Here is a 27224-nt window from a genome sequence, read left to right on the forward strand (position 1 = left end):
AAAGCCAAGAGTTGGTACAAATGTTTTCAACACTCCAAGTCCTCTGAGCAAATCTTGTGAGAAATCGTTCCTGGAAGGCTATGCTGTGTCAACACGTCATAGCTGATTGGGCAAATAGAAGCAGAAAGTTGCAAAGGAAATGGTCGTTATACATCTGCAAGGTTAGATATATTTACAACCCTGAAATCAGGTTTATATTTAAAAAAGACGATTGTAGGTACAATCTAGTTGGAATCTCACGATGCAAGTTGTTTCTGACTCGATCTAACCTTGCAGATGCATGACGACCATTTCCTTGGATCATGTTTTTTCAAGGGAAAACACCTTTTTTTAGTTGAAAAAAATTGGTGCGTTTACAACCATCCATTTTTGCATCACCAAAATAACCTCTATGCAGGTCCGACTCTGGCGATTCAAAAGCCAGTTCCCAGTAAAAACATGTAGATCACAACAATTACGCATAACTGGTAGAACGAACACGCTCCATAAGCCAAACTTGTCGTACAGGTTACGATCATGTGCAGCGAGTCTCATAACCCAGAAACCAGTACATACGAACACACAATTTGCAAAAACCAATCTCAGAATATTTAAAAGGAAATAGTATAATTCATTTATAACAAACAGACCGGGAGGGAGAATAGGACCAAAGAACATTATTGCCCTACAAAAATTACAGATAAATGACTACCCTTTGAAATCTTAAAGCTGTAATCCTGAAATAAATAATCGTTCCCCGCCCCCCCGCCCCCCCCCCCCTTTCAGTCATTTTCACACGATTCACAACCCACATATCTCGATGTCTACAGTCAGGATCACAAACCGGTAGAGGTCAAGAACACAAGAGCGCAATGGTCACATCCTACCATCTGCAAATCACAAAAGAATTTTATCAACACAATATTTGTGGTAGAATTCCAGAACTGCAAAACCAAGGTACATTAGGACTTTATCAAATATACAACTTAAACAGTGGCACGCAAAAAAAATCTACTTGGATGAGAGTTGATCAAGATCAGCAGACTTGGTTTCCATTCCCGAACAACGGAAGGCAGCCTTACTGCAAAGACGGGTCTCAACCCAGTCACCAAGTTTACAAGCCACATTTCTCCAAGGAGTATGACATGGGCCACGGCCTTGATTCCTAGCCTACAATGACACTACCTCATAACCTTGTGTGATGCAAGGTGATTAAGAACATATTGGCAATTTCTGGAAGAGATATTAAGATAATTTAGCTGCTAGATAAGCAGAAAACTTTTTCCAAGGGCATCTTACATCATTTTAGTACTCAAGACATTTTCTAATCTTGGATATATATATATATATATATATATATATAAAGGCATATCACAGCATCTCCTTGAAAAGAAAAAACAACTAAGAACATAGAAACCATTAAATGTGGCACACCGCATGTAAAATACGAAATGAGACATAAAAAAGAGTAGAGAAACGAAGTGATCTAAAACCAGAAAGAATGCATGAAATTCCCTCCACTGCAGCATATGAAGTCTGTAGAGGAACCTTCAATGTTGCATGTTGGGGTTCTCTAACTTGTCCGTTTTGCTTGCCACATATAATCCTAATTCTTTTTTTTATATTTACACAGAAAAACCAGCCCCAGGATCAGAGACCTAGCCGCGCTGGCTTTATGCCGCAGTCCTGGAAGCATAAAACTCCGCAGGCTTACCTCTTGCCCCCAGGGACGCTTCGGCTTGCGCAAGGGATGACACCCATGGGACTTGAACCTAGACCACCTGCCTAGCGGCCTAGGTCCCATCCTACTAAGCCAAACCCCTTTGGGGCATTCCTAGTTCTCTTTTTCTTAGTAGAAATCTACAAACCCAATGACCCAGCAAGCTCAGTACGACCATAGAATATTAGCTAATTTACACCCTTCACAAGAGTTGCACATGATATCATACAAACACGTGAAAACATGAAATGTAAAGGACAAAGTAGACAGGCAAACCCAGATGGACTGAAATACACAGCCTGTATCACAACAGATCGAACACACAACTAAGACAAATATCATATACGGGTTCACATCATGTGAACTACAAGGAACCTAAGCCAAATTAATCACAACCATTAAAACAGAATGTTAACTGCATTCAGGACAGATGCTTATTGGCATTAATCAATCCAAAATCAAATGGACAAGCTAAGAGTGATCCTGCTATTCTGGGCATGAACTAGAACAACGATCTTGACCTCATTGGATCTGCTTAGCTTTTCAAAATATCTATCATTTTTTACATCAAATACTGTGAAGTTCTACAAGAAGAAATACTTGAGGCATATACATACCTTGTAAGGTTCTACTTCTCTGCATGTCTACGTTTAAACCTGCGGTGAACATGGTGGCCGTTCCGAACAGGCACCTGCCCTCTCTTACTGCTAACATATGAAATTGAACTCAATACGATCAAAGTGAGAAAACATGATGACAAAAAGTAACAGATAATATCATTCTGCTATGAGATTACATTCTGTAACACAAATCAAACATTAACCTGAATAAGGAGCAGTAGACCCTAAAGATGATAAGTATTGGCAGAGCCAATAAAGCAGACGCCTGCAAAAGTTTTGATAATAGTACATCAATGCTTTCTCCTTTACCATATTAACATGCACCAAATAAAACATGAAGAAATACCGTAATCAAGCATACCATAAACCATACTAGCTCCTTCGTTGCTAAAGCCCTTGTTAGTTCATGTTGCTTCAAAGATCTTCTGATGGAAGATTGAACCTATGACATAATCAAGAGACGTTACATAAAAAAGTGACAAAAAACAGTACTAAACTTAGTATTAAACACGAATGCACTGATCCAGTCAGAACTAAATTTTCATGCTTCAAGTGGTGATATGGAGTATGGACAAGCCATCTATAAGACAAACAGTAATGACAAGCCCCAGTAATAGCAACCACCTTGTCATCTCTCAACATGCCCCTCTCAAGAAGACCAGTTGCATTCATCCATATACTACAACAGGATGTATAACAATACAGAAACAGATTATCTATAGCAGAAACAAATCTCACCCAGATCAACATAGTATGGTAGTTCATCTTTATAATGCACAATATACAAAGTACTGCAGTCCAGGCACAACAAACTAACACTCATAAGCCCAAATATGTAGCAGGAGGATTCTTAACCTATTACATCATTTAGATTGAGTTCACATTGTTTGAAAAAGCAAATAAACAAGGGGAATAATATCCAATAATGATTTCATTAGCAGCCTGGTTATGTCTGGAAAATGATGAGGACCTGTTACTTAAGTTGGATGTCTCTCTGTTCACCTTTGTGCACAAAAGATGGATAGCAAACAACACTACTGTAGTGGGCTCTCATGCACGCACAGAGATGTCCAAGTTTGGGATGGGAAATATAAAGCCCCTCATTTTTTTCCTACAACTAATGGAGCCTCACCTGGTTGAGTTTCAATCAATATTGGCATCTTTGCCTAAATAAAGCTCCAATCCATATAATTGCAACAGAAATTTTCATAGATGAGGACCTGTTCTTTAACAGCAGATAGAAACCGGAACAAGCAAACTATCATAAGCACCATAGAAACATGGGGAAATTCTTTTATTTTCTTACGGTAAGCCACCAATTAATAACACGTATATTTGAAATTCATCAAGTCAAGCTTCATGCAAATCAGACAGACATGCTGCCAGCCCCCATAAGAAGTGTGTTGCAGCATAGAGTATGAGCATCTCAACTGGCTCCAAGCAATCACATCTTACAAGTATAAAACTCAAGTACGCTACTGCTTGGTATCATGGGTTTGATTGGCTCCAGCACCAATGATTAACTTATTATCCAAGACACACCTTACTTATCTACAAAGAAAATGGCCAACAGAAAGTTTTGGGACAAATTGACATTTAAACCACAAGAAAAACTAAACAAACAACAATATAAGCAGAGTCCACCAGACAAAACCTTCAAGACCGTAATTAGTGGACACTTTGTGATACAAACTAGATAAGCCTAGATAATTTATTTAATTACCTCTCAGTAGACGAGTTTGTTTCACATGTTCACTTACCAACTAAATTTCCACTTGTTCATTATTAATTTAATCCTCCAATCATGTTATGTGCATGAACTTAACACATGAAGTTCATATGCAATATTTCCAGAAAAAACATACAAGTACGTCAAGAAAATTATCAACTGCCCACTTTCATCATCAATCTCATATTAATAGCAAAAGAACATAAAAGAGCAGCTTATTTCCAAGATCATTTTGAAAAGGCTGCAGCTCTTAAAGTTGAAATCCCATCATATAATGATTAGCTGTAAAGAGTGTTAAAATGTAAAACTGTACATATATGTATATATAATAATATTATATTATATATATATATAAATACATTTTTCATTTCTTTTTTTCTGTAATTTTTTTCCTTTATTTTTATTTTTTGTCTTTATGTCATCTAGTTCAGTTTGAACTAGAATGACTGTTGCTAGTCAAGTCCTGTCCAGACTTGACTAGCAATAGAGCTGTTGGACTGACACAGTCCAACAACTCTTAATAGAGCTGTTGGACTGTGCCCAACAGCTCTATTGAGTCCTCTTTCAGCTGTGTATATAAAGGGGTGCAGCCCCTCTTGTATTTTACTCCAATGCTTCTTAAGCAATTGGTTTTTCATATCAATAAAGAATACATTTTTATTTTTATTTTGTTTCCAGTTATACCCTTTTTAAGGGTTATGCTTTAGTGTCATTCTTGACACTTGCTCTTGTTAATCTAAGCTCGTGTTTCGAAGATCCCCATTTCATTTCATGGTATCAGAGCCGCGGAAGTACTAAATCTTGAGGAAAAGCTGCCTCGGTTTCCGTGCCCGTTTGCAAAAGTGTTCGCCACTTGAAGAGAAGTGTTTTATCACTTCATTGGAGAAGATTTCACATCTTGTTGTATTGTTTTTTTTTTTTCTTTTTAATTTTCCTTCTTGTTTCTCTTCTATCCCTATTCTTTCTCTCCTTGTAATCGATGGATGACAATGATAAAGTCACCATCATGCCTATGAAACTAAGCGATACGAACTATGTAACATGGGCTTCAATCATGAAGCACCATATATGGGGAAAAGGCTTATGGGGGATTGTGGATGGTTCCGATTCGGAACCTAAGCTATCTCTTACTAAAAAGGAGGGAGATAAAGAGGTCCCTCTATCGGAAGAAGAGAAAATCAAGGCTATTGCCTCATACGAGAAGAAATGGAAAGAATGGAGAATATCTCATGTGAAGATAATGTCATGGCTTATCAACAGCGTTGACATTAAAAAATGCTCAAGTCTTGTCAAATTTGATCATGCCGATAAGGCATGGGAATACCTTAAGAATATGTATTCCCTTAAAGATATTGCACACGTGTGCAACCTCCAAGAAAAAGTTCGAATGATGACACAAGGAGACAAAACTATTCGTGAATATTACAATGGGTTGTCCGAACTTTGGGAAGAACTTTCCCTTTTAGAACCAAAGTGGCATTGTGCCGAAGACATCGAGCTTCGTCAGAAACAACTCGATGCTGAACATTTTTACCAGTTTATCACTGGATTAAGGCTGGAATTTGAAACCACTAAATCGGCCCTACTTCACCGGGGAAAAATTCCTTCTATTGTTGAAACTATTGAAGAGTTAACAATGGAAGAAAATCGTCTCCGAAAAGGTTCTTTAAAAATTGAAGATGATTCCGTTTTAGCCGTGTCTAGACCAGGGAATCATGTTCGATCATATAGGCCTCCTCACTTTAACCGACAAAACGGTGACTATGATAAGAAGAAAGTTATTTGTCATCACTGTCATGAATCGGGACACTACAGACCACAATGTCCCAAACTTAAGGAGCTGAGAGAAAAAAGAGCTGCAATTGCTGGATCGGAGCCTAAAGATCAGGATGCACCAGTTTCCCTGGCCCAACTAATGGAGATTCTTCAGCCTCTCATCAAAGGTGACTCTTCCTCATCTGAAGCTTCAACCGGCGCAGCAGCCTCATCTTTTTCTGATCTAGGTAAAATTTCTTGGCTTCTTGACTCTGGTGCATCTTTTCATATGACCCCAAATAATCAAAGTCTATCCAAATGTGTTAAAAATAAAACAAGTGTGTCAAAGGTCTTTACTGCTGATGGGACTTCTCTTGAAATAGAAGGAATAGGAAATTTTGAAAAAAATTATAAAACAAAAAAAATTTTTATTCCAGAAATTAGACATGTTCCCAAATTAAATTTAAATCTTTTATCTGTATCTCAAATTTCTGATTATGGGTGTAATATTTCTTTTTCTTCTCATGGTTGTTGGGTACAGGATCGCCAGTCAGGCAAGCTGATTGGGGAAGGCCATAGAGAAGGAGGACTTTATTACATGGATTTTTTGGAAATGCCGAAGAAAGCTTTTTGTTATAATATTCAAAAAATAGAGTTGGAACTGTGGCATAAGAGACTTGGTCACCCACATATAGCCAAAATCCAACATTTTCCAAATCTAGGGAAATTTTGTAACTCTGAATCATTTGATTGTAAAGATTGTATTCTCGGCAAAATGAAAAGATTACCATTTCAGAACAGAACCTTTTTCTCTTCAAGACCACTTGAATTAATACACTCGGATGTTTGGGGTCCTGCACCAGTAATTTCTAAAGGAGGATTTGTTTACTATGTTATTTTTGTCGATGATTTCTCCCGACATACGTGGATTTACTTTCTCAAACATAAGTCTGAAGTATTTTCATACTTTCAAACTTTTCATAATATGGTTAAAAACAAGTTTCAAAATGATATTACTATTTTTCGCACAGATTCAGGGGGAGAGTTTTTATTCACAGATTTTCAAAATTATCTTAAATTGCATGGCATCACACATCAAAGATCTTGTCCTTATACACCTCAACAAAATGGACTGGCAGAACGAAAACATCACCATATTATAGAAACCACTAGGACTTTATTAATAGCAAATCAAGTCCCGAAAGACTTTTGGGCAGAAGCTGCCTTAACTGCCACCTATCTCATTAATAGGATGCCATCTTCTTTGTTACAAAATATCACTCCCATTGAAAAACTTATGAACATTTCTCCAGACTACTCTAGACTAAGAATATTTGGGTGCAAATGTTTCATATTTACTGACAAAAATGATAAACTTTCCCCTCGTGCGATTCCCTGTGCCTTTTTAGGATATGCTGAAAACCAGAAAGGTTATAGATGTTTTGACTTCAAAAATAATAAACTATATGTGTCTAGAAATGTTTCCTTTCTTGAAAAGGAGAGCTTCTTTGATTTTAGAAAATTAAAAGACGTCACTGAGTACTCCTTTTTGCTAGATCTAACATCAACATCTGATGAATATGACCTTGACTGTAACTTTGATGATGATCAAAGAATTATTGATCTTAATGTTGAAAATGAAGAAGTTCATAGAGATACTAGTATTCAATATTCCAGGCGACAAGAGTCTAATCCTCCATGTGCACTTGAGAAATATTCTAACATTCCAACTAGACAATCATCCCGAATCTCGAGGCCTCCAGGAAAGTTTGTATCATACGAGTCTTTCTCACCCACATATAGGGCAGTTATTGTATTAATTCACTCATATGAAGAACCATCCACATATTTTCAAGCAAAAAATGATATCAAATGGATAGAAGCCATGAAAGCTGAATTAGATGCACTTGAAAAGGCTTCTACATGGAATATTCAAGATCTTCCTCCAGGGAAGAAAACTATAGGATGTCGATGGGTTTATAAAATTAAAACCAAGAGTGATGGTACTCTTGAAAGATATAAAGCCCGTTTAGTAGCCAAAGGTTATGCCCAAGAATATGGGATTGATTATGAAGAAACCTTTGCTCCGGTGGCTCGTATGACTACTGTCCGAACCTTAATTGCCTTAGCTTCTATCAAAAAATGGTTTATTTTTCAAATGGATGTCAAAAATGTTTTTTTAAATGGAAAGCTAGTTGAAGAAGTATATATGGAACCCCCTCCTGGTCTAAGTATTCCTAAGGGTAAAGTCCTTCGCTTAGAAAAAGCTCTTTATGGACTTAAACAAGCACCAAAAGCTTGGTATGATAGGTTTAGTCGTGTTATGATTGATATTGGTTTTCAATTCTGTTTAACTGACACTGCTTTGTTTATTAAGAATTCTGATGCAGGGATCATTGTGCTTCTTCTCTATGTGGATGATATGATCATCACCGGAAGCGATAAACAGGGAGTTGAAACAATCAAAACACTTCTTAAATCTCATTTTGAAATGACTGATTTGGGCTTGTTGAGATATTTTTTAGGCATTGAACTTGCTTATTCTCCTAGAGGATATTTATTATCTCAGACTAAATTTGCTTTTGATATTGTTTTCAGGTCTGGTATTACTGATGATAAGAAAGTCGACACTCCAGAAGTTGTTAATGTTAAAATGAAGATTGATGATGAAGAACTTCTTGCAGACCCTACTCCTTACAGACAGCTTGTCGGGGCACTTTCCTATCTATCCATTACCAGACCAGATATAGCACATGCTGTTCATACAGCAAGTCAATTTCAACATGCTCCTACTTCTGTTCATATGGGAGCAGTCATGCGTATTATCAGATACATCAAGTCCTCTCTTTCACGAGGACTTTTCTTATCTTCCTCCTCTTCTCTTGATTTAATTGCATATACTGATGCTGATTGGGGAGGTGATCCCAATAACAGACACTCAACCACTGGCTTTTGTGTCTTTTTAGGGGAATCATTAATCTCGTGGAGGTGTAAAAAGCAGCAGAAGGTATCTCTCTCATCCACCGAAGTTGAATACAGAGCCATGGCAACCACGACCATGGAAGTAGTTTGGCTCCGACGACTGCTTGCTGACATGGGAGTTGAAGCAACAAAAGCTTCACAAATGTGTTGTGACAACAAAAGTGCGATCTACATTGCCAGTAACAGAACATTCCACGAACGCACCAAACACATCGAAATGGATTGTCACTACGTCAGAGAGGAATATCTACACGGGATAATTGATCTGCCATATGTCACTTCAGAATATCAGTTAGCAGACTTCTTTACAAAGCCTCTCGCTGCTCCCCGATTTCACTTTCTCTTAGACAAACTTTCGCTCATTGTACCGTAAGTTTGAGGGGGAGTGTTAAAATGTAAAACTGTACATATATGTATATATAATAATATTATATTATTATATATATATATATATATAAATACATTTTTCATTTCTTTTTTTTCTGTAATTTTTTTCCTTTATTTTTATTTTTTGTCTTTATGTCATCTAGTTCAGTTTGAACTAGAATGACTGTTGCTAGTCAAGTCCTGTCCAGACTTGACTAGCAATAGAGCTGTTGGACTGACACAGTCCAACAACTCTTAATAGAGCTGTTGGACTGACACAGTCCAACAACTCTTAATAGAGCTGTTGGACTGTGCCCAACAGCTCTATTGAGTCCTCTTTCAGCTGTGTATATAAAGGGGTGCAGCCCCTCTTGTATTTTACTCCAATGCTTCTTAAGCAATTGGGTTTTCATATCAATAAAGAATACATTTTTATTTTTATTTTGTTTCCAGTTATACCCTTTTTAAGGGTTATGCTTTAGTGTCATTCTTGACACTTGCTCTTGTTAATCTAAGCTCGTGTTTAGAAGATCCCCATTTCATTTCAAAGAGGAATGACATATGTGCTTTGATGGTACTTTAAAACAGATACCAATGTTCATGCCACTTGGGCAGATTTGTAAAATTAATATCATAATGGGCACCACCTTTGAGCAGCATGTTTGCAATATTAGTACAAAAAGGGTATTTTCATTTATTAACCCTGACAAGAATACAGCTATGTATATCTAAGGAGCCGACCCCTGAGGATAATTAAGAAGGATTTCTATTCAGGTTATATGTTCTATTTTCTCTCTTCCTCTCTCTCTCTCTCTTCATTTTCATTCAAGTGCAGTGATTCTACTCTATTGCTTCGGTTTTTTAAAACTATGGCCCCCGGAGTCAACAATGGGAAAGTGAATGAAAATCAAATACCCTAAGGCTATCCCTTGGGAAGATGTACTTGGAAGGAATTGATGTAAAAAATCCAGGAAGAAATGTGTTTGGGATCATCTAGCAACTCCTCCAAGGATTCATGTAGCCAATTCTTTCGATTTTCTGGGAAATAGTGAGCCTAAGATAATTTGCTGGAGGTTTGAAGGGAAATACAAATTGGTGGAGAGAGCTTCAATTCCCTTACGCCAAACATAAAAAGAAAGGGGAATCCTTGATTCCCAAAAACCTTTCTGGCTCTCTTAATTCTTACCAAATCCACTTCCTAAACAGGTCCTGATAGCACACAGTACTTTAGAGAAAATTGATACTGACAGCAAAGTTACCTGGTGATGATAAGTGGTTGCTGATTTCAGAAACTTCCCATAAGCATGAACTACTCTTTTAGTATAGGGCTTCAAAACAACCCTAGCTTTGTCAGCATGAGGTTTTGTAATAGTAGCGACCTGATCAACATAGGGCTTGGAGAGCTTCTTCACTTGCTGTTATAACATGATAGCCGATCACAGATGATAAAGTCCATAATTTATCAAAATGGAAAATGTTGGATTTTCAGCAGAGTAATGTTCCATTAATACCTTCAGGTAGGGATTTGCCTTTTCTTTCGCTTTGACAACATGAGGTGTAATGACAGCTTTTGAATCCTCATAAACCTTAACCATTTTAGTTGTGGCAGTTTGTACATGCGGCTCAATTGTGGTAGATAATATCACCCATTTTTCCTGCAAAACTGGAACCCATTTCTGCACAGGAAATGTAAGAATCATGATGTCAATATTATAGATACAACCATATGTAGTTAGCACAAAAAGCAGTCATGAAAGCCAAAAAAGAAAAAAAAATCATGCATAACAGGTTAAATGCATCAATGATTTGCTCGGCAGTTTACATCAAGGCTTCATTAATGTCCATGGCCTCGCATGGATGTCACATGTTCACCTAAAAGGAGTGTATCATAATATGTCAGTCTTCCTAAATGCAACTAATAAATGTCTTTTTGTAGAACTTAAAATACCCATGATGGTGAGATTAATACACAAGACCTCCACTGTCATGAGCATAGAATTTTCTGCGAGCCCGTGCAGCGCCAAACTGCCCAGTCTGGTCAGCCTAACGGCCAAAGGCCTCACACAAACTCATTTACGTGTGCTGAATCATTTTATTGGCCCTACGCACCAAAGCTGATCAAGTCCATCTCCTAATGCATATTCTACCTGGTCCATGCCACTGGCTCCGGGCATCATTCCTTAGCACATCGCCATCGTGCTCGATGAATAACAAAAGGGGTCGCCGTCCATCGCCTCATGCATATTCTACCTGGTCCATGTCACTGGCTCCGGGCATCATTCCTTAGCACATCGCCATCATGCTCGATGAATAACAAAAGGGGTTGTCGTCCAAGTCTAAGGAAGGGGTGACACTCAAACCCAACCGAACAACCAACCAATCCAAACGACAACGCCGCACTTCTAAGCCTGCAGTGCGACCTCCTGATATCATCACTCGAGAAGGCTTTGCCGGTCTATAACGAACGGGGGAAGATTAATCTCAAGATCGCCCAGCCTTTCGGCCAGTTGATAGTTGTTACGGCATAACAAGCAACACTACCCAGATTGTTCACTGACGCCTAGGCATTCACTCGTCCAGCCCTGAGTCACCATACTCGGTTGAAACTACCTAAGGTGATCCCTGGGGAATTAGCCCTAACTCACACGCACCCCTGTGCATCCAAACAACTCGCAAGGCATGAAAAACTCATCCAAGTCGAGAGGTCCTTAACCAAATCTCCAAAGGCAATATCCTCTGATCCGCTGTCACTGCTTAACCAAACAACGCTCCACGTCTGTGCCGCTACACACTGTTGCCTATTGCATGCCATGCTACCACCGCACGTCACCGATTAAGCCAACGCATACTGCACGTTCCTACACTCGATGCATTTTCCACTCAGTAGAGCTCTGCACTGCACATGCCCCATTTTGAAGGCTCGGTATAGGAGATTCTCCCCCACCCAAACCATTATCGTCCTCGACAATGTCAGTGCAGGTAAGAACACGGCCCTTACTAATACGTCATTTTTTCTTTGCACTTATCTTTGGTCTTTTTTTTCACCCTACTCAACTTGTTATGGTTTCCATCCACCATCGCCGCCACCTTTAGCACGCCAAGTCTCATTCCTCAACGCATCTCAAATCACTTAGACAACGATCTTTCGCTCTATCAACATCGAGTATTCTTCGTTCGTGGGACCACAGTGTAGTCTCATACACAAGCGGGTCATCCTCGCCCGCATGAAAAACTTGTCGTCTTCACACTCATGGTTGAGACGCCTTCTGACCCCAACAAGAGTCCAAGCCCTTCGTGGTCCTCGCAGAAAAGAGAGACCATCAATGCATGCCGCAAGGATATCAACTCCCTTAAAGCACCGACTTGTGGTTTTTCAATAGTCCAAACTAGTCCTCAAGTAGGGTGATGACTACTTGCATTTCACCCCAAAGAGGTCCTTCAAAGTGTCTTCCTGGTCACTCGTCCACACAAGAGGCAACTCACGGCCCAATGCCGCAACTCACATCTAGAGCCAGCACGCTTAAACTTTCATCCGGAGACAGCAAACATGTTCCTATAGTAACCAAACCGACGAGCTACGAATAACATTTTTTTCCGCACACAATCCACAGAGGAAATGTCAAACTCAAGGGACCAAAACAATGAACATTTTGCTCAAGATGGGCCCTCCGCTAACCTACAATCTCGAGAGAGAACATAAAAGTTTGATTGAGTCTCCCATGCTCAAAGGTGCAAATTTGTCCAGCTGAATCCAATGTGCATTCTCTCCAAGAACAAGGCAAACGACACGCTTCACTTGCGATCCTGACGCACAACTAGTAGGAATCTTTGGCTTATCAACGTTCTCTTAGCCAAGTGAACAACTGTTAAAATGTAACATATACATAATATAATATAATATAATAATAATAATAATATGATATATTATTATTATATTATATATATATTTTTCTATTTTTATTTTTATTTCTTTTTATTTTTTTATGTTATTTACATTATCTAGTTCACTTAGAACTAGATAATGGGCTTTGGTCAAGTTCCAGTTGGAACTTGACCAAACAATCTAGTCGTTGGAACTAGTCCAACGGCTAGATTTCTAGTCGTTGGAAGAAGGGAGAGCTCCTTATGAGCTCTCCCCATTGCTCTTGTATAAATAGGGGTTCAGCCCCCTCTTGTAAAACCACTTCTTGTAATGCTTTTTAAGCATTTTCTTACATAAATAAAAGTGTGTTATTTATGTGTGTGTTTCCATTTTTACCCTTTTGTGGGTTTGCTTAAAGTGTCTTTTAGACACTTCCTTTTGAGTGATGTGCATTCGTGGAAGATCACAATTTCAATACATGGTATCAGAGCAGCGGGATTATTAGATCTTGGAGAAAGGCTGCCTCGATTTTCGTGCCCCTTGTGCAAAAGGTGTATTATCACCTTATTCTTGCAAAGTGTTTCGTCACTTGGAGAGAAGTATTTTATTACTTCATTATTGGCTGCAAAACGCATCATTTGAAGGGCTTCAACATCTTTTGTATTGTATCTCTTTTCCTTCTCACATTTTTTTTTCATTTCTTTTCTTCTATCTTTTCATTTTCTCTTCTTGTAAACGATGAATGACAATGATAAAGTCACCATCATCCAAATTAAGTGACACAAGTTATGTAACATGGGTTTCAATCATGAAGCACCATATATGGGGTAAAGGCTTATGGGGGATTGTGGATGGTTCCGATTTGAAACCTAAATTATCCCTTACTAAGAAAGAGGGAGATAAAGAGGTCCCATTATTAGAAGAAGAGAAAATCAAGGCTATAACCTCCTATGAAAAAAAGTGGAAAGAGTGAAGAATGGGACATGCGAAAATAATGGCATGGCTTATCAATAGTGTTGACATTAAAAAATGTTTCAGTCTTGCCAAGTTTGAACATGCCGATAAGGCATGAGAATATTTGAAGAATATGTATTCCCTTAAAGATATTGCACATCTGTGCAATCTTCAAGAGAAGGTTTGAATGAAGACCCAAGGAGATAAATCAATTCGCGAATATTACAATGAGTTGTCCGAACTCTGGGAAGAACTCTCTCTTTTGGAACCAAAATGGCACTGTGCCGAAGACATCGAGCTTCGCCAAAAGCAACTCGATGATGAACATTTTTACCAGTTTATAACTGGGTTAAGGCCGGAATTTAAGTTCACCAAATCGACTCTCCTTCACCGGGAGAAAGTTCCTTCTATTGTAGAAACTATAGAAGAATTAACAATGGAGGAAAATCGTCTCGGAAAAAGTTCCTCTAAAGCTAATGATGATACCGTCTTAGCTGTATCTAGGCCTGAGAATCATACTCACACTTACAAGTCACCTCATTTTGGGAGGCAGAATGACGAGTTTGACAAAAGAAAAGTTATTTGTCACCACTGTCATGAACCTGGGCACTATAGACCTCAATGTCCAAAGTTAAAGAAAAGAGATGAAAAGAAGGTTGCAACAGTTGAAGCCGAGCCAAAAGATCAAGATGCACCCGTTTCTATGGCTTAACTTATGAAGATTCTTCAGCCTCTTCTCCAAAGGGTATCCGCTTCCGCTGAAGCCTCAACTGGAGCAGCAGTCGCAGCTGTATCCGGTCCAGGTAACTTTCCTTGGCTTTTAGATTCTGGTGCCTCATTTCATGACCCCAAATTATAAATGTTTATCCGAATGTCTTAAAAATAACTCAAATATTTCAAAAGTCTTTACAGCAGATGGAACATCTCTCGAAATCAAAGGAATTGGATGTTTTGAAATAAACAAAACCTTTTGTATTCCAAAAGTTAGATATATCCCAAAACTAAATTTAAATCTTTTATCTGTTTCTCAAATTTCTGATTATTGATGTAATATATCCTTCTCTTCTGATGGTTGTTGGATACAGGATCGCCAATCAGGAAAGCTGATTGGGGAAGGCCATAGAGAAGGATGGCTATATTACATGGACTTTTTGGAACTACCAAAGAATGTTTTTTGTTTAAATATTCAGAAATTGGAAACAAACTTATGGCACAAAAGACTTTGCCATCCTCATATGTCTAAAATCCAATTCTTTCCAAGTTTGGGAAAATTTTGTAAATCTGAAAATTTTGCTTGTAAAGACTGCATTCTTGGTAAAATGAAAAGATTACCGTTTTCTAGTAAAACATTTGTCTCTACAAAACCCCTTGAGTTAATACATTCGGATGATTGGGGACCCACACCAGTTATTTCTAAAGGCGGTTTTGCATATTATGGCATCTTTGTTGATGATTTTTCTAGACATACTTGGATTTATTTTCTTAAACATAAATCTGAAGTTTTTTCCCACTTTCAAATATTTTATAAAATGGTCACAAACAAATTTCAAAACAATATCTCCATTTTTCGCACAGATTCAGGGGGAGAATTTATGTCTGGAGAATTCAAAAACTATCATAATTCATATGACATTATTCATCAACGATCTTGCCCAAATACCCCTCAACAGAATGGTCTAGCAGAACGTAACATCGTCACATTATGGAGACCACCCGGACTTTGCTAATCGCAAGTCAAGTGCCTAAAGGGTTTTGGGCTGAAGCAACTCTAACTACCACTTATCTCATAAATAGAATGTCATCTTCTTTAGAAAACATATCCCCGATTGAAAAACTTTATGTTGTAGCTCCAGATTACTCCAGACTAAAAGTGTTTGGTTGCAAATGTTTTGTATTTACAGACAAGAACGATAAATTCTCTCCTTGTGCAATCCCATGTGCTTTTTTAGGATATGCTGAAAATCAAAAAGGGTACAGATGATATGTCTTCAAAATGGTAAATTATATGTGTCAAGAAATGTGACCTTTCTTGAAAAAGAAAATTTTTTTGAAAGTGAAAAATCCAAGGATATTACTGAATATTCCTTTTTAATTGATTTAACTTCAAAATCCAGTGAAGAGGATGTTGAATGTAACTCTGACAATGATCAATGTCCTACTATCTATGAAAATAATAGTGAAGACCAAACCAGTAGGGATGTTAGCTTACAGTATTCAAGACGAAGAATTGGAGAGCAACGACCTCCATGTGCGTTAAAAAGTTTTTCTGAAGCTCCTTCTCGCCTAGACCTCCTGGAAAATTTGTCTCTTGTGAATCTTTTTCACCCTCGTATAGGGCAGCCCTTGCATTATATCAATCCTATGTTGAACATTCCTCATACTTTGAAGCAAAAAATCATGAAGAATGGATTGAAGCTATGAAAATAGAGTTAGATGCATTAGAGAAGGCAACACTTGGTCCATCAAAGACTTGCCTCTTGGAAAGAAACTTATAGGTTGTAGATGGGTCTATAAAGTCAAAACCAAAAGTGATGGGACCTTCGAAAGGTACAAGGCACGACTCGTGGCCAAAGGTTATGCTCAAGAGTATGGCATTGACTACGAAGAAACCTTTGCTCCCGTGGCCCGAATGACCACAGTTCAAACTTTAATTGCTTTAGCTTCTATCAAAAAATGGCTTATATTTCAAATGGACGTCAAAAATGTTTTTTTTTTAATGAGAATCTTATTGAAGAAGTGTACATGGAAGCTCCACTGGGTATCAGTCTTCCTAAGGGTAAAATTCTTCGTCTTAAGAAAGCTCTTTATGGTCTCAAACAGGCACCAAAAGCCTCGTATGACAGATTTAGTCATGTTATGACTGATATTGGTTTTCATTCTTGTTTGACTGACACTGCCTTATTTATTAAGCAATCTAATGTAGGTATCACCATTCTTCTTCTTTATGTGGATGATATGATCATCATTGGAGGTGACAAACAGGGAGTTGCCAATATCAAAACTCTTCTTAAAACTCATTTTGAGATGTCTGACCTAGGACTATTACGATATTTTCTAGGAATAGAAGTTGCTTATTTCCCTAAAGGGTATTTGATATCTCAATCTAAATTTGCCTTTGATATTGTTTGCAGGTCTGGCATTACAGATGATAAGAAAGTAGATACTCCAGAAGTAGTTAATGTTAAAATAAAAATTGATGATGGAGAATGACTTGAGGATCCTATTCCGTTTAGACAACTTGTTGGAGCACTTTCCTACCTTTCCATCACTCAACCAGACATCGCACATGTTGTACACACAGCTAGCCAATTTCAGCATGCTCTCACTTCTGTTCACATGGGAGCAATTTTACATATTATAAGATATTTAAATAGTTCCCTCTCACGAGGACTCTTCTTGTCTGCATCGTCATCTTTAGATTTAATTGCTTATACTGATACTGACTGGGGAGGTGATCCTAATAATAGGCACTCAACCACTGGTTTCTGTGTATTTTTAAGAGAATCTCTCATATCGTGGAGGTGCAAGAAGCAGCAGAAGGTTTCTTTTTCCTCCACTGAAGTTGAATATAGAGCCATGGCAACCACCACAATGGAAGTTGTTTGGCTCAACCGACTGCTAGCTGATATGGGAGCTGAAGCAACACAAGCCTCAAACATGTGTTGTGACAACAAAAGTGCAATCTACATCGCAAGCAACCGGACTTTTCATGAACACACCAAACACATAGAGATAGATTGCCACTATGTTAGAGAGCAGTACTTGCATGGCACCATTGATCTACGATATGTTACATCAGAATACCAATTAGCAGATTTCTTCATCAAACGTCTTGCAGCTCCCAGATTCCACTTCCTTTTAGACAAACTTTCGCTCATTGTAACGTAAGTTTGAGGGGGAGTGTTAAAATGTAACATATACATAATATAATAATAATAATATGATATATTATTATTATATTATATATATATATATATTTTTTTTCTATTTTTATTTTTATTTCTTTTTATTTTTTTATGTTATTTACATTATCTAGTTCACTTAGAACTAGATAATGGGCTTTGGTCAAGTTCCAGTTGGAACTTGACCAAGCAATCTAATCGTTGGAACTAGTCCAATGGCTAGATTTCTAGCCGTAGAATGGAGAGCTCCTTATGAGCTCTCCCCATTGCTCTTGTATAAATAGGGGTTCAGCCCCCCTCTTGTAAAACCACTTCTTGTAATGCTTTTTAAGCATTTTCTTACATAAATAAAAGTGTGTTATTTATGTGTCTTTTTATATTTTTACCCTTTTGTGCGCTTTGCTTAAAGTGTCTTTTAGACACTTCCTTTTGAGTGATCCAAGTGCATTCGTGGAAGATCACCATTTCATTACAACAACCATACACTTCCGCTTATCATCGACAAGATGACCCATACCACCCTGCCGACAACTTGCTTTTGCTGCGCAAATTCACATAAATGGGACAAACCATCTCTTGTTGGTTTCCAACTTACAAACGATCATTGCCCTCTTCAGTGTCGCAGTCATCCGACAACAAGATCTCCGTGAATCTTTCTGCTCTAATGTCAATTTATCACAGGCATAGAATTTTTTGCGAGCCCGTGCGGCACCAGACTGCCCAATTTGGCCAGCTTAACTACCAAAAGCCTCGTACAAACTCATTTTTGTATGCTGAATCATTTCATTAGCCCTACACACCACCCCGTGCACAGTTGCCTAAGCGAAAGCTGATCAAGCACATCTCCTCATGCATATTCTACTTGGTCTATGCCACTGGCTCTGTGCATCATTCCTTAACGCATCACCATTGTGCTCGATGAATAACCAAATGGGTCATCGTCCAAGTTCCAGGAAGGGGTGACACTCAAACCAACCAATCCAAACGGCAACGCCGCACCACTAAGCCTGCAGCACGACCTCTTGCTAGTGTCACTCGAGAAGGCCTTACAGGTCTGTAATGAATGGGGAAAGATTAATCCCAAGACGGGTTAGCATTTTGGCCAGTTGATAGTTGTTACGTCATAGCAAACAACACTACCTAGATTGCCCATTGACACCTAGGCATTCACTCGCCTAGCCCCGAGTCACCATACTCGGTTGGAACCACCTAAGGTGATCCCTAGAAGAATTAGCCATAACCCACACGCACCCCCGTGCGTCCTAACGTTACGCATGGGAAACTCATCCAAGTCGAGAGATCCTTAACCAAATCCTCAAAGGCAACATCCTCTGATCTGTCGGCAATGCTTAACCAAACAACACTCTGCATTTGTGCCGCCACACACCGTCGCACCAACGACGATATTGTTGCCTATCGCACCAACCCATCACCGATCAAGCCAATGCATACCACACGTTCCTACACTCGATGCATTTTACACATGCCCCCATTCAGAAGGCTCGGTCCAGGACATCCACAGTACTTTCAATTTGTCATGGGAGAAAAAAAATTTGAACTTGCTAACATCCACATGAATCACACTGACAACATTCTTTACGTAATAAAAAATAACAGGTGATGGAAGGTCTCCCAGATCTAAAAAGAATGTTAAACAAAAAATTACATTTCAGGTGATGGAAGGTTCCCCAGTTATAAAAAGAACATTAAAGTTACATTTCAGCTGCTTGTTGAACATTTCTAAAACTTAAAGAAAGATGTTAAGATCACATCTCAATTGAAAACAACAAATAAGTTGCAGAATTCAATAAAAGACCTAATCTATGCATCCAAAGAACCATTTGCCTACAAGCTTCTTTTTCATTCCACCAGTCTTCTTTTCCTTTTCCCCTCACCAAGCAAACTCCTAGGCCATCTTCTGGCAGTGAAACAATCAAATGGTTATCTAAGACCAAATGGCTAATGGTCTTCCGAATAAGAGTAACCAAGCGTATATGAGACAAACTAGCATTTTTGTGTAAGAATGATACAAACTAGTATGAGCATCAAATACTAGTTGAACTTCTTCCCACCATATATTAGGAAATATGCTTACAATCATCCTATAAATAAGGCGAGGCTTTTCCAATGAAAGATTACAGTTTGCCTTTAAAATTTTATGAGCAAACATCATTGAAACAGGATAGTATAGATATTTTTATGGAAAAGAAAAAGACAAGACTTTATAAATCCCATGAAAATTTCATAACCTTTTATTGGTATCACAGAAATTCATGTCAAGTTTTCAGATATATGGGCAATAGTATATATAAAAGCTCAGGAACATTTGTAGATAAAGTGTCATGCCACTGAGCCAGACTTACTGAGGGTAAATTTGAGTTGAAAATTTGGCATTTTTTCAGTCCAGTCTGAAAATCCAGACAACAACAACCATGCCTTCATCCCAAAACAATTGGGGTCGGCGATATGAACCAAAAAAGAAAATCATTCTGGGTCTTCCACATGAATCCTTCTCCTCCAATCATTTTTATCCAATGTCATGTCCTCGGTGAGGTTCAAAGCATTCATATCCTTTCCTCTCATCTCCATCCATGTCTTCCTAGGCCTACCCCGACCTCTTTTAACTAATATATTTTCTCATTTCTCCATCCTTCTAACTGAAGCATCATTAGGCCTTCGTCGAATATGTCCAAACCACCGTAAACGATTCTCTCTCATCTTATTTTCAATGGGTGCAACGCCTACCTTCTTACGTATCTCCTCGTTCCGAATCTTATCTTTTATTGTATTTTCACACATCCATCTAAGCATACGCATCTCAGCTACACTCATTTTTTGAATATGATGTCTCTTGGCAGCCCAACATTCCGTACCATATAGTAAAGCGGGCCTAATAGCCATCCTATAAAACTTTCCCTTCAACCGCAATGGCATTCTACGATCGTACAACACTCCAGTTGTATTTTTCCATTTCATCCACCCAACCTTTATCCTATGATTTACATCTCCATCAATTTCTCCATACTTTTGAATGATAGATCCCAAATATTTAAAACAATCATCCACCGGTATTTCTTGCTCACCAAGCTCCACTACACTCCCATCACTACTTCGTTGCTTACTAAACCGACATTCCATATATTATGTCTTACTCTTACTCAACTTAAAACCTCTGGCTTCCAATGTTTGTCTCCATAATACTAACTTAGCATTAACCCCAGCTCTAGACTCATCAATCAAAACAATATCATCAGCAAACAACATACACCACGACACATTTTCTTTAATTGATCTCGTAAGCTCATCCATCACTATAGCAATAGGAAAGGGCTTAAAGCAAATCCTTGATGTAACCCAACCGTTATAGGAAAATTGGTTGTCACCCCTTCACAAGTGCGGACATTGGTTACTACTCCTTCGTACATATCTTTAACTATACTAATGTACTTGATAAAAACACCTTTCTTCGCCATTATCCACCAGAAAACGTCCCTAGGTACTCTATTGTATGTCTTATCCAAATCAATAAAAATCATATGCAAATCTTTGTTCCTCTCTCTATTTCTCTCAATAAGTTGTCTAAGAAGATGTATAGCTTCCATAGCTGATCTTCTAGGCATAAAACCAAATTGATTCTCCGATATCATGACAACCTCCTTCAACCTAGACTCAATCACCCTCTCCCAAAGTTTCATAGTATGACTCATGAGTTTTATACCACGATAGTTTGTGCAATCTTGTATATCACCCTTATTCTTATATAGAGGCACCAAAGTACTCTTCCTCCACTCATTGGGCATCTTATTTGTCCGCCAAATCTTGTTAAAAAAATTTGTCAATCATTCTAAACCTTTCTCTCCCAAGCATTTTCAAGCCTCGATAGGTATACCATCTGGGTCAACTGTGCTTTTTAATTTCATTTTCTTCAAAGCTTTTGTAATTTCTTTCTTTTGAATCTTGCGCATGAAGTCACGATTCATCTCATGGAAAGGAATGGAGAAGTCTCCAAGATCCTGAGCATGACTTCCATTAAATAGCTTATCAAAATAATCTTTCCATCTCTCCTTAATCTCCTCATCTTTGACTAAAACCCTTTGTGTTTCATTTAAACAAAAATTGTATTTAAGCATCTACAATACACACACTTTTCAAAGGAAGGGTGTGCCTATTAGTAATCATAGTAATGATCCGATCGCTGAAATGAGCAGTCCTTAGAATACAAGGCCTTGGATCTGAGGAAACTCTAAACTTGCATTAGGTTTAGATATTCTCAAATGAAGCACAAAGGAAAAGAGGGAAGGAAGTTGACTATTCTTCTCTTATCAAAGAACAAGAGTCCCATTTTCTTTTTTTTAAAGGGTCGACCTATGTCACCTGGGTGTGGGTGCGGGTGCGGGTACGGGTACAGGTACAGGTACAGGTACAGGTACAACACGGCAATTCCAAAAGGTGTGGCTACGGGGACACGGCTAAATATATACTGAAAAATATATATTATATATATGTAAAATATATATTATATATATGTAAAATATATATTATATATATGTAGAATATATATTATATATATGTAAAATATATACTATATATATGTAAAATATATATTATATCTAAAATATATCCTAAAAATATATATTTTATATCTAAAATATATACTGAAAATATATATTATATATCTAAAATATATATTATATATTGAAAATAAAATATATAATATAATACAATATAGGATAATATAGGACACGACAAATGCCATGTCCAGGTACCAGTATCGTGTTGACACAAGTACGACACCCTAAGTGTCGTGTCGCGGTAACATAGGGGTCGACTCTCACTATGTTACAAGGTAAGAACAAAAAACTAAAATATACATGACTAAACTACCCCTAATAATGAAATAATATACAAGGGAATACATAAATAGAGGGTAGCACAAGACTAGTAAAACGATATTTTACATAAGTCTCAACACTCCCCTTCAAACTTGGAATGAAGTAACGGGATCATTCCAAGTTTGGAAATGAAAGAGTTAAAATGTGAAAGAGCAAGACTCTTAGTAAACACATCTACAACATGATTCTTTGAGTTCACATGTTCCATAAGCATAACTCCATCTTCGTAAGCTCTCCTTGTATAATGACAATCTATTTCAATGTGTTTGTTTCGCTCATGAAACTCTATTATTTGCAATATGAATAGTGCCCATATTGTCACAATATAACTGAATCTTGTCTACACTGGAGATTCTCAACTCATTCAATAACTATTGTATCCAAATAATCTCAGCAATGATTTGAGTCATAGCTTTTTATTCTTCTTTTATGGATAAAGAAACCCTCTATTGTTTCTTGCTTTTCCATGAGCAAGGAGCTTCCAAAAAAATACAGAAGTCAGTGGTAGAGTCGATCTCGAGTAGAGCCTTCAAAATCAACATCACAAAAGACTCTTCACACTGTGTCTGATGATGATGAGAAGAACATACCATAGTGCATAGTGTCTCACATATCTGATGATCCTGAGTACAGCGTGAAATGAAACAAGATGTGCACAATTACAATGGCAACAAAAGCCAACACAAGTGCACAAACACAAGAGGGTTTCTTAATGGATCGATTACAATCATATAAAAGAGATACACAAAATCACAATCTTCACAAGAACATATTATAAAATAAATATTTTTTTATTACCACAAATATGCTTATAAAAAGCATACATACTCACATTCAACGGGCTCTATTTATAGAGCCTATCATAGAAGAAAAGGAAGGAAAAGGGAGGCAATCCATCACTTGTTGGACTACTTCCCAACAGTTACATTTTAAATCTATTACAAAAAAGAAAAGAAAATAAAAGTAAAAAAGACTATACAGTCCCTGCTCACCAAAATATATATTGTATTTTAACATTCCCCTCAAACCTATGGTGAGATCACCGAAAGTTTGTTAAGAAGAAAAAGAAAACGTGGTAGAGGAAGAGCTTTAGCGAAGAAGTTCGCAATATGAAATTTGGACTAAACATATAGTAAAGTAATTGTTCCCTTTAAGTGTTCTTCCCGAACGTAGTGACAATTCATCTCAATGTGCTTCGTTCGTTCATGAAATGTGTGATTGTTGGCTATATATATAATACTTTTGTTATCGCAGCATAACTTTGAAGGTTCTGAGACATCAACAGTCATATTTAAAAGTAAAGATCTCATCCACACGACCTCGGTTGTTGTTGTAGCCATCGCCCTATATTCAGCTTCTGTGGAAGATAAAGACACTTTCTGCTGCTTTTTACATCTCTAGAAAATAAGAAAACCACCTACAAACGCACAAGAACCTGTAGTTGAGTGTCGATTATTAGGATCTCCTCCTCAGAATCAGTATAAGCAATAAGATTTAAAGATGAGGAAGATGATAAGAATGGCCTTTTAGATATAGTCTTCTTGATGCATCAGACTATTCTCAACACAACACTCATGTGAACTGACATAGGCACAAGATGAAACTGACTTGCAGTACGTATTGCATGCGCAATATCTGGTTTAGCAATACACAAGTTCATTAGTGATCCAATAAGTTACCTATAATGAGTTGGATCATCTCATAAAACTGTCTTCAGCTCTCATTTTGGCATTAATCACTTTAGAAGTGTCAATATATTTTGTGTTTGTGATTGCCGAACGTGCAACGATATCAGCTGCAAACTTTATTTGAGACAAAACGTATCCTCTTGGCGAATATGCTACTTTAATACCTAAAAAGTATCTCAAAAAAACAAGGTCAGGCATATCAAAAGATTTTTTAAGCATAATTTTAATTTTCTTAATTTCTTTCAGATCATTCTTAGTGATAATCATATCATCAACATATAGGAGCAAGATGACAAGCGAAGTAACTGTAAATCTTATAAAAAGAATAGTATCAATATAACATTATTTAAATCCAAAATCTAACATAGTTCCACTAAACCGATCATACCATGCTTTAGGGGCTTGTATAAAGCCTTCCGAAGACGAAAACCCATATCATTTTCAATAGTCGGACAAGGAAGAAGATCCATGTAAACTTCTTCATTTAAATTTTTATTTAAGAAAGCATTCTTAACATCTAATTGATATAAAGGTCAATTTCCAATGGATGCTACTGCAACTAGAGTCTTACCTGTGGTCATGCAAGCTACTGGAGCAAAGGTCTCCTCATAGTCTATATCATATTCCTAAGAATACCCTTTTTGCAACCAACCTCGTTTTGTATCTTTCTAAGGATCCATCACTCTTTGTTTTGATCTTAAATACCCATCTACATTCTATTGTCTTCTTTCCCTTAGGAAGATCTTAGACTTTCCAGGTATAGGCCTCATATAATGCATCTAATTTTATTTTCATAGCCTCTACCCATTCTTTTATGTCTTTGACCTCTCTATAGTTGGATGGCTCATGATATGAGTGAATCGCTAGAAGACATGCCTTATAGTTTGGGGGAAAAGATTCATATGAAACAAACCTACTTGGAGCTCTAGGTATTCGTGCTCGTTCAGATCATCTAACACTAGTTTCTCATCTATATTTAGTGGTTGGCTATATTTTTCAAAAGCACATGGATGCTCCTCGTTATCACGTCTAGAGTATTGTATAAGGTTATGAGTTGGTTTTCTTTCGTCAATTGGTTTATCATTTGGCTCAACATTATCACTAACTTCATCATCATCATTTTCATTATTGAACTTAGGCAATAAGTTCAACAAAAAGGCAAAATCGGATTCTTAGGATTTTCAAAATCAAATCTCTTTTCTTTTTCAAGAAGTAACATTTCTAGATACATAAAGTTTATCATTTTTTGAATTATAGCATCGATAGCATTTTTTATTCTCAACTTATCCAAGAAAAACACATTTAATAGCTTTAGGAGAGAGTTTGTTGTACTTTTCAAGAAGCACAAAACATTTACATCCAAAAACCTTTAATCTTTTCAAACTGAGATTAATCTTAAAGAGTTTTTCAATTAGAGATTTGTTTTCTAAGAATTGAGAAGTCATTCTATTTATCAAATAAACGATGGTGAGAGTGGCTTCAGCCCAAAACTTCTTTGGAACTTTCTTTGAAATAAGTAAAGTCCTAGCAGTTTCAATAATATGACGATATTTTATTTCAAAATTTTCATTTTTTTAAGGGGTCCTAGGACAAGATGTTTTATGCAAAATATCATGGGTTTTTAGATAAGATTGAAATTCATTAGAAAGAAACTCTCCTCCTGAGTCAGAGTAGATCTTAATATTTGTTTTAAATTGATTTTTAACAAGATTATAAAAGTCTCTAAAGCACGAAAAAACTTTGGATTTGAACCTAAGTAGATCCAAGTATGTCTACTAAATGATTGTAACGCATGATACAAATGCATAGAATCTGATAATAGAAGCAAAATTCTTGATATAAGCTCCAGGTGCAAATTTGGCTTGGGACCATGTTGGAATGAGTATGCAAGAGCCCAAAACTAAGAAAGGTGTTGATCTACTTTTTTGAAACATATAGCTTTGATGAAAAAGCATTACTCAACAGAGAGGGCCTTGTTAAATTTCTCACATAATCATACATCAAGCCTGACCAGTATACTGATCAGTTCAACCATATTACAACAAGAATTTCAAACAGTCTGTGCTACAGAGCCCCATATATGGACACGTGTCCAAGTCAAACCTATATCTAATTATGACAGCCCACATATGCACCTGCACAACCCCATACCTGGCCTGTTATCAAACCTCACAACTGCATGCTTGCACACACACACAAATGAATTGATGTATGTATGCATGTGTTGTGCATGCAAGCTTCCATGTATCTGTCAACATAATTATGCATTAGGGAGTTAAAATCCACAAACACCGGTGGATGGTATCAAGTGTTAAATTGTAATTCATAAGACAATGTATTAGCTGTAGGGGCATATTCATGTTTTTTAATATGATTGTAATTCCTGTACAGTCTGTTTAAAAAAGATAGAGGTTGGGCTGATTCCCAACGTCTCTAATAAGAGCCGTTGGGAATAGCCCAACGACTCTTTAAGTATGCTTATAAATAAGGGCTATGTGAGCCCATTTGTGGTGTAAAGCTTATAAACACTGTGCATTTATTTTGTCTTAAGTGTTTGAAGTATCAAGTTATTTGAAAACTTGATTGTTTGCAAGGATTCTTCACATGGTATCAGAGCAAGGTTGGAGAAAGAAAGATCGTGTGGATTCTCACTTTTTTGGGTGTCTCAAAAAGCGTGCCTTCGATTTTCTGATGATTGAAGTGGATCCTCTTGTTCATCCAATATTTTAGAAGACTCTTCTACCAAGAAAGGTCTAAAAATCCTTTGTGGTACGT

General features: G+C 37.4%; 1 protein-coding gene across 2 annotated transcripts in view; it reads right to left on the minus strand.

Moving 5' to 3' along the window:
• Nucleotides 1-565: 565 nt before the first annotated feature.
• The window catches only part of LOC149833809 (uncharacterized), a 46182-nt gene continuing 19523 nt past the window's right edge, over nucleotides 566-27224 (minus strand). The window contains exons 10-15 of one of the 2 annotated variants that reach the window (XM_090011035.1): nucleotides 10663-10827; nucleotides 10411-10566; nucleotides 2681-2761; nucleotides 2523-2584; nucleotides 2317-2403; nucleotides 566-869 (exon numbers count right to left, since the gene is read on the minus strand). In XM_090011035.1, coding sequence (XP_089867161.1) covers nucleotides 2328-2403; nucleotides 2523-2584; nucleotides 2681-2761; nucleotides 10411-10566; nucleotides 10663-10827 — 540 coding nt within the window. In that variant the 3' untranslated portion in view covers nucleotides 566-869; nucleotides 2317-2327. Of the gene's footprint in view, nucleotides 870-2316; nucleotides 2407-2522; nucleotides 2585-2680; nucleotides 2762-10410; nucleotides 10567-10662; nucleotides 10828-27224 lie in introns of both variants that reach the window. The other variant, XM_090011034.1, reaches the window with a different exon arrangement.

Source organism: Nuphar pumila, chromosome 6 (genome assembly GCF_984573655.1).
Source record: "Nuphar pumila chromosome 6, dmNupPumi1.hap1.1, whole genome shotgun sequence".
Taxonomy (NCBI): domain Eukaryota; kingdom Viridiplantae; phylum Streptophyta; class Magnoliopsida; order Nymphaeales; family Nymphaeaceae; genus Nuphar; species Nuphar pumila.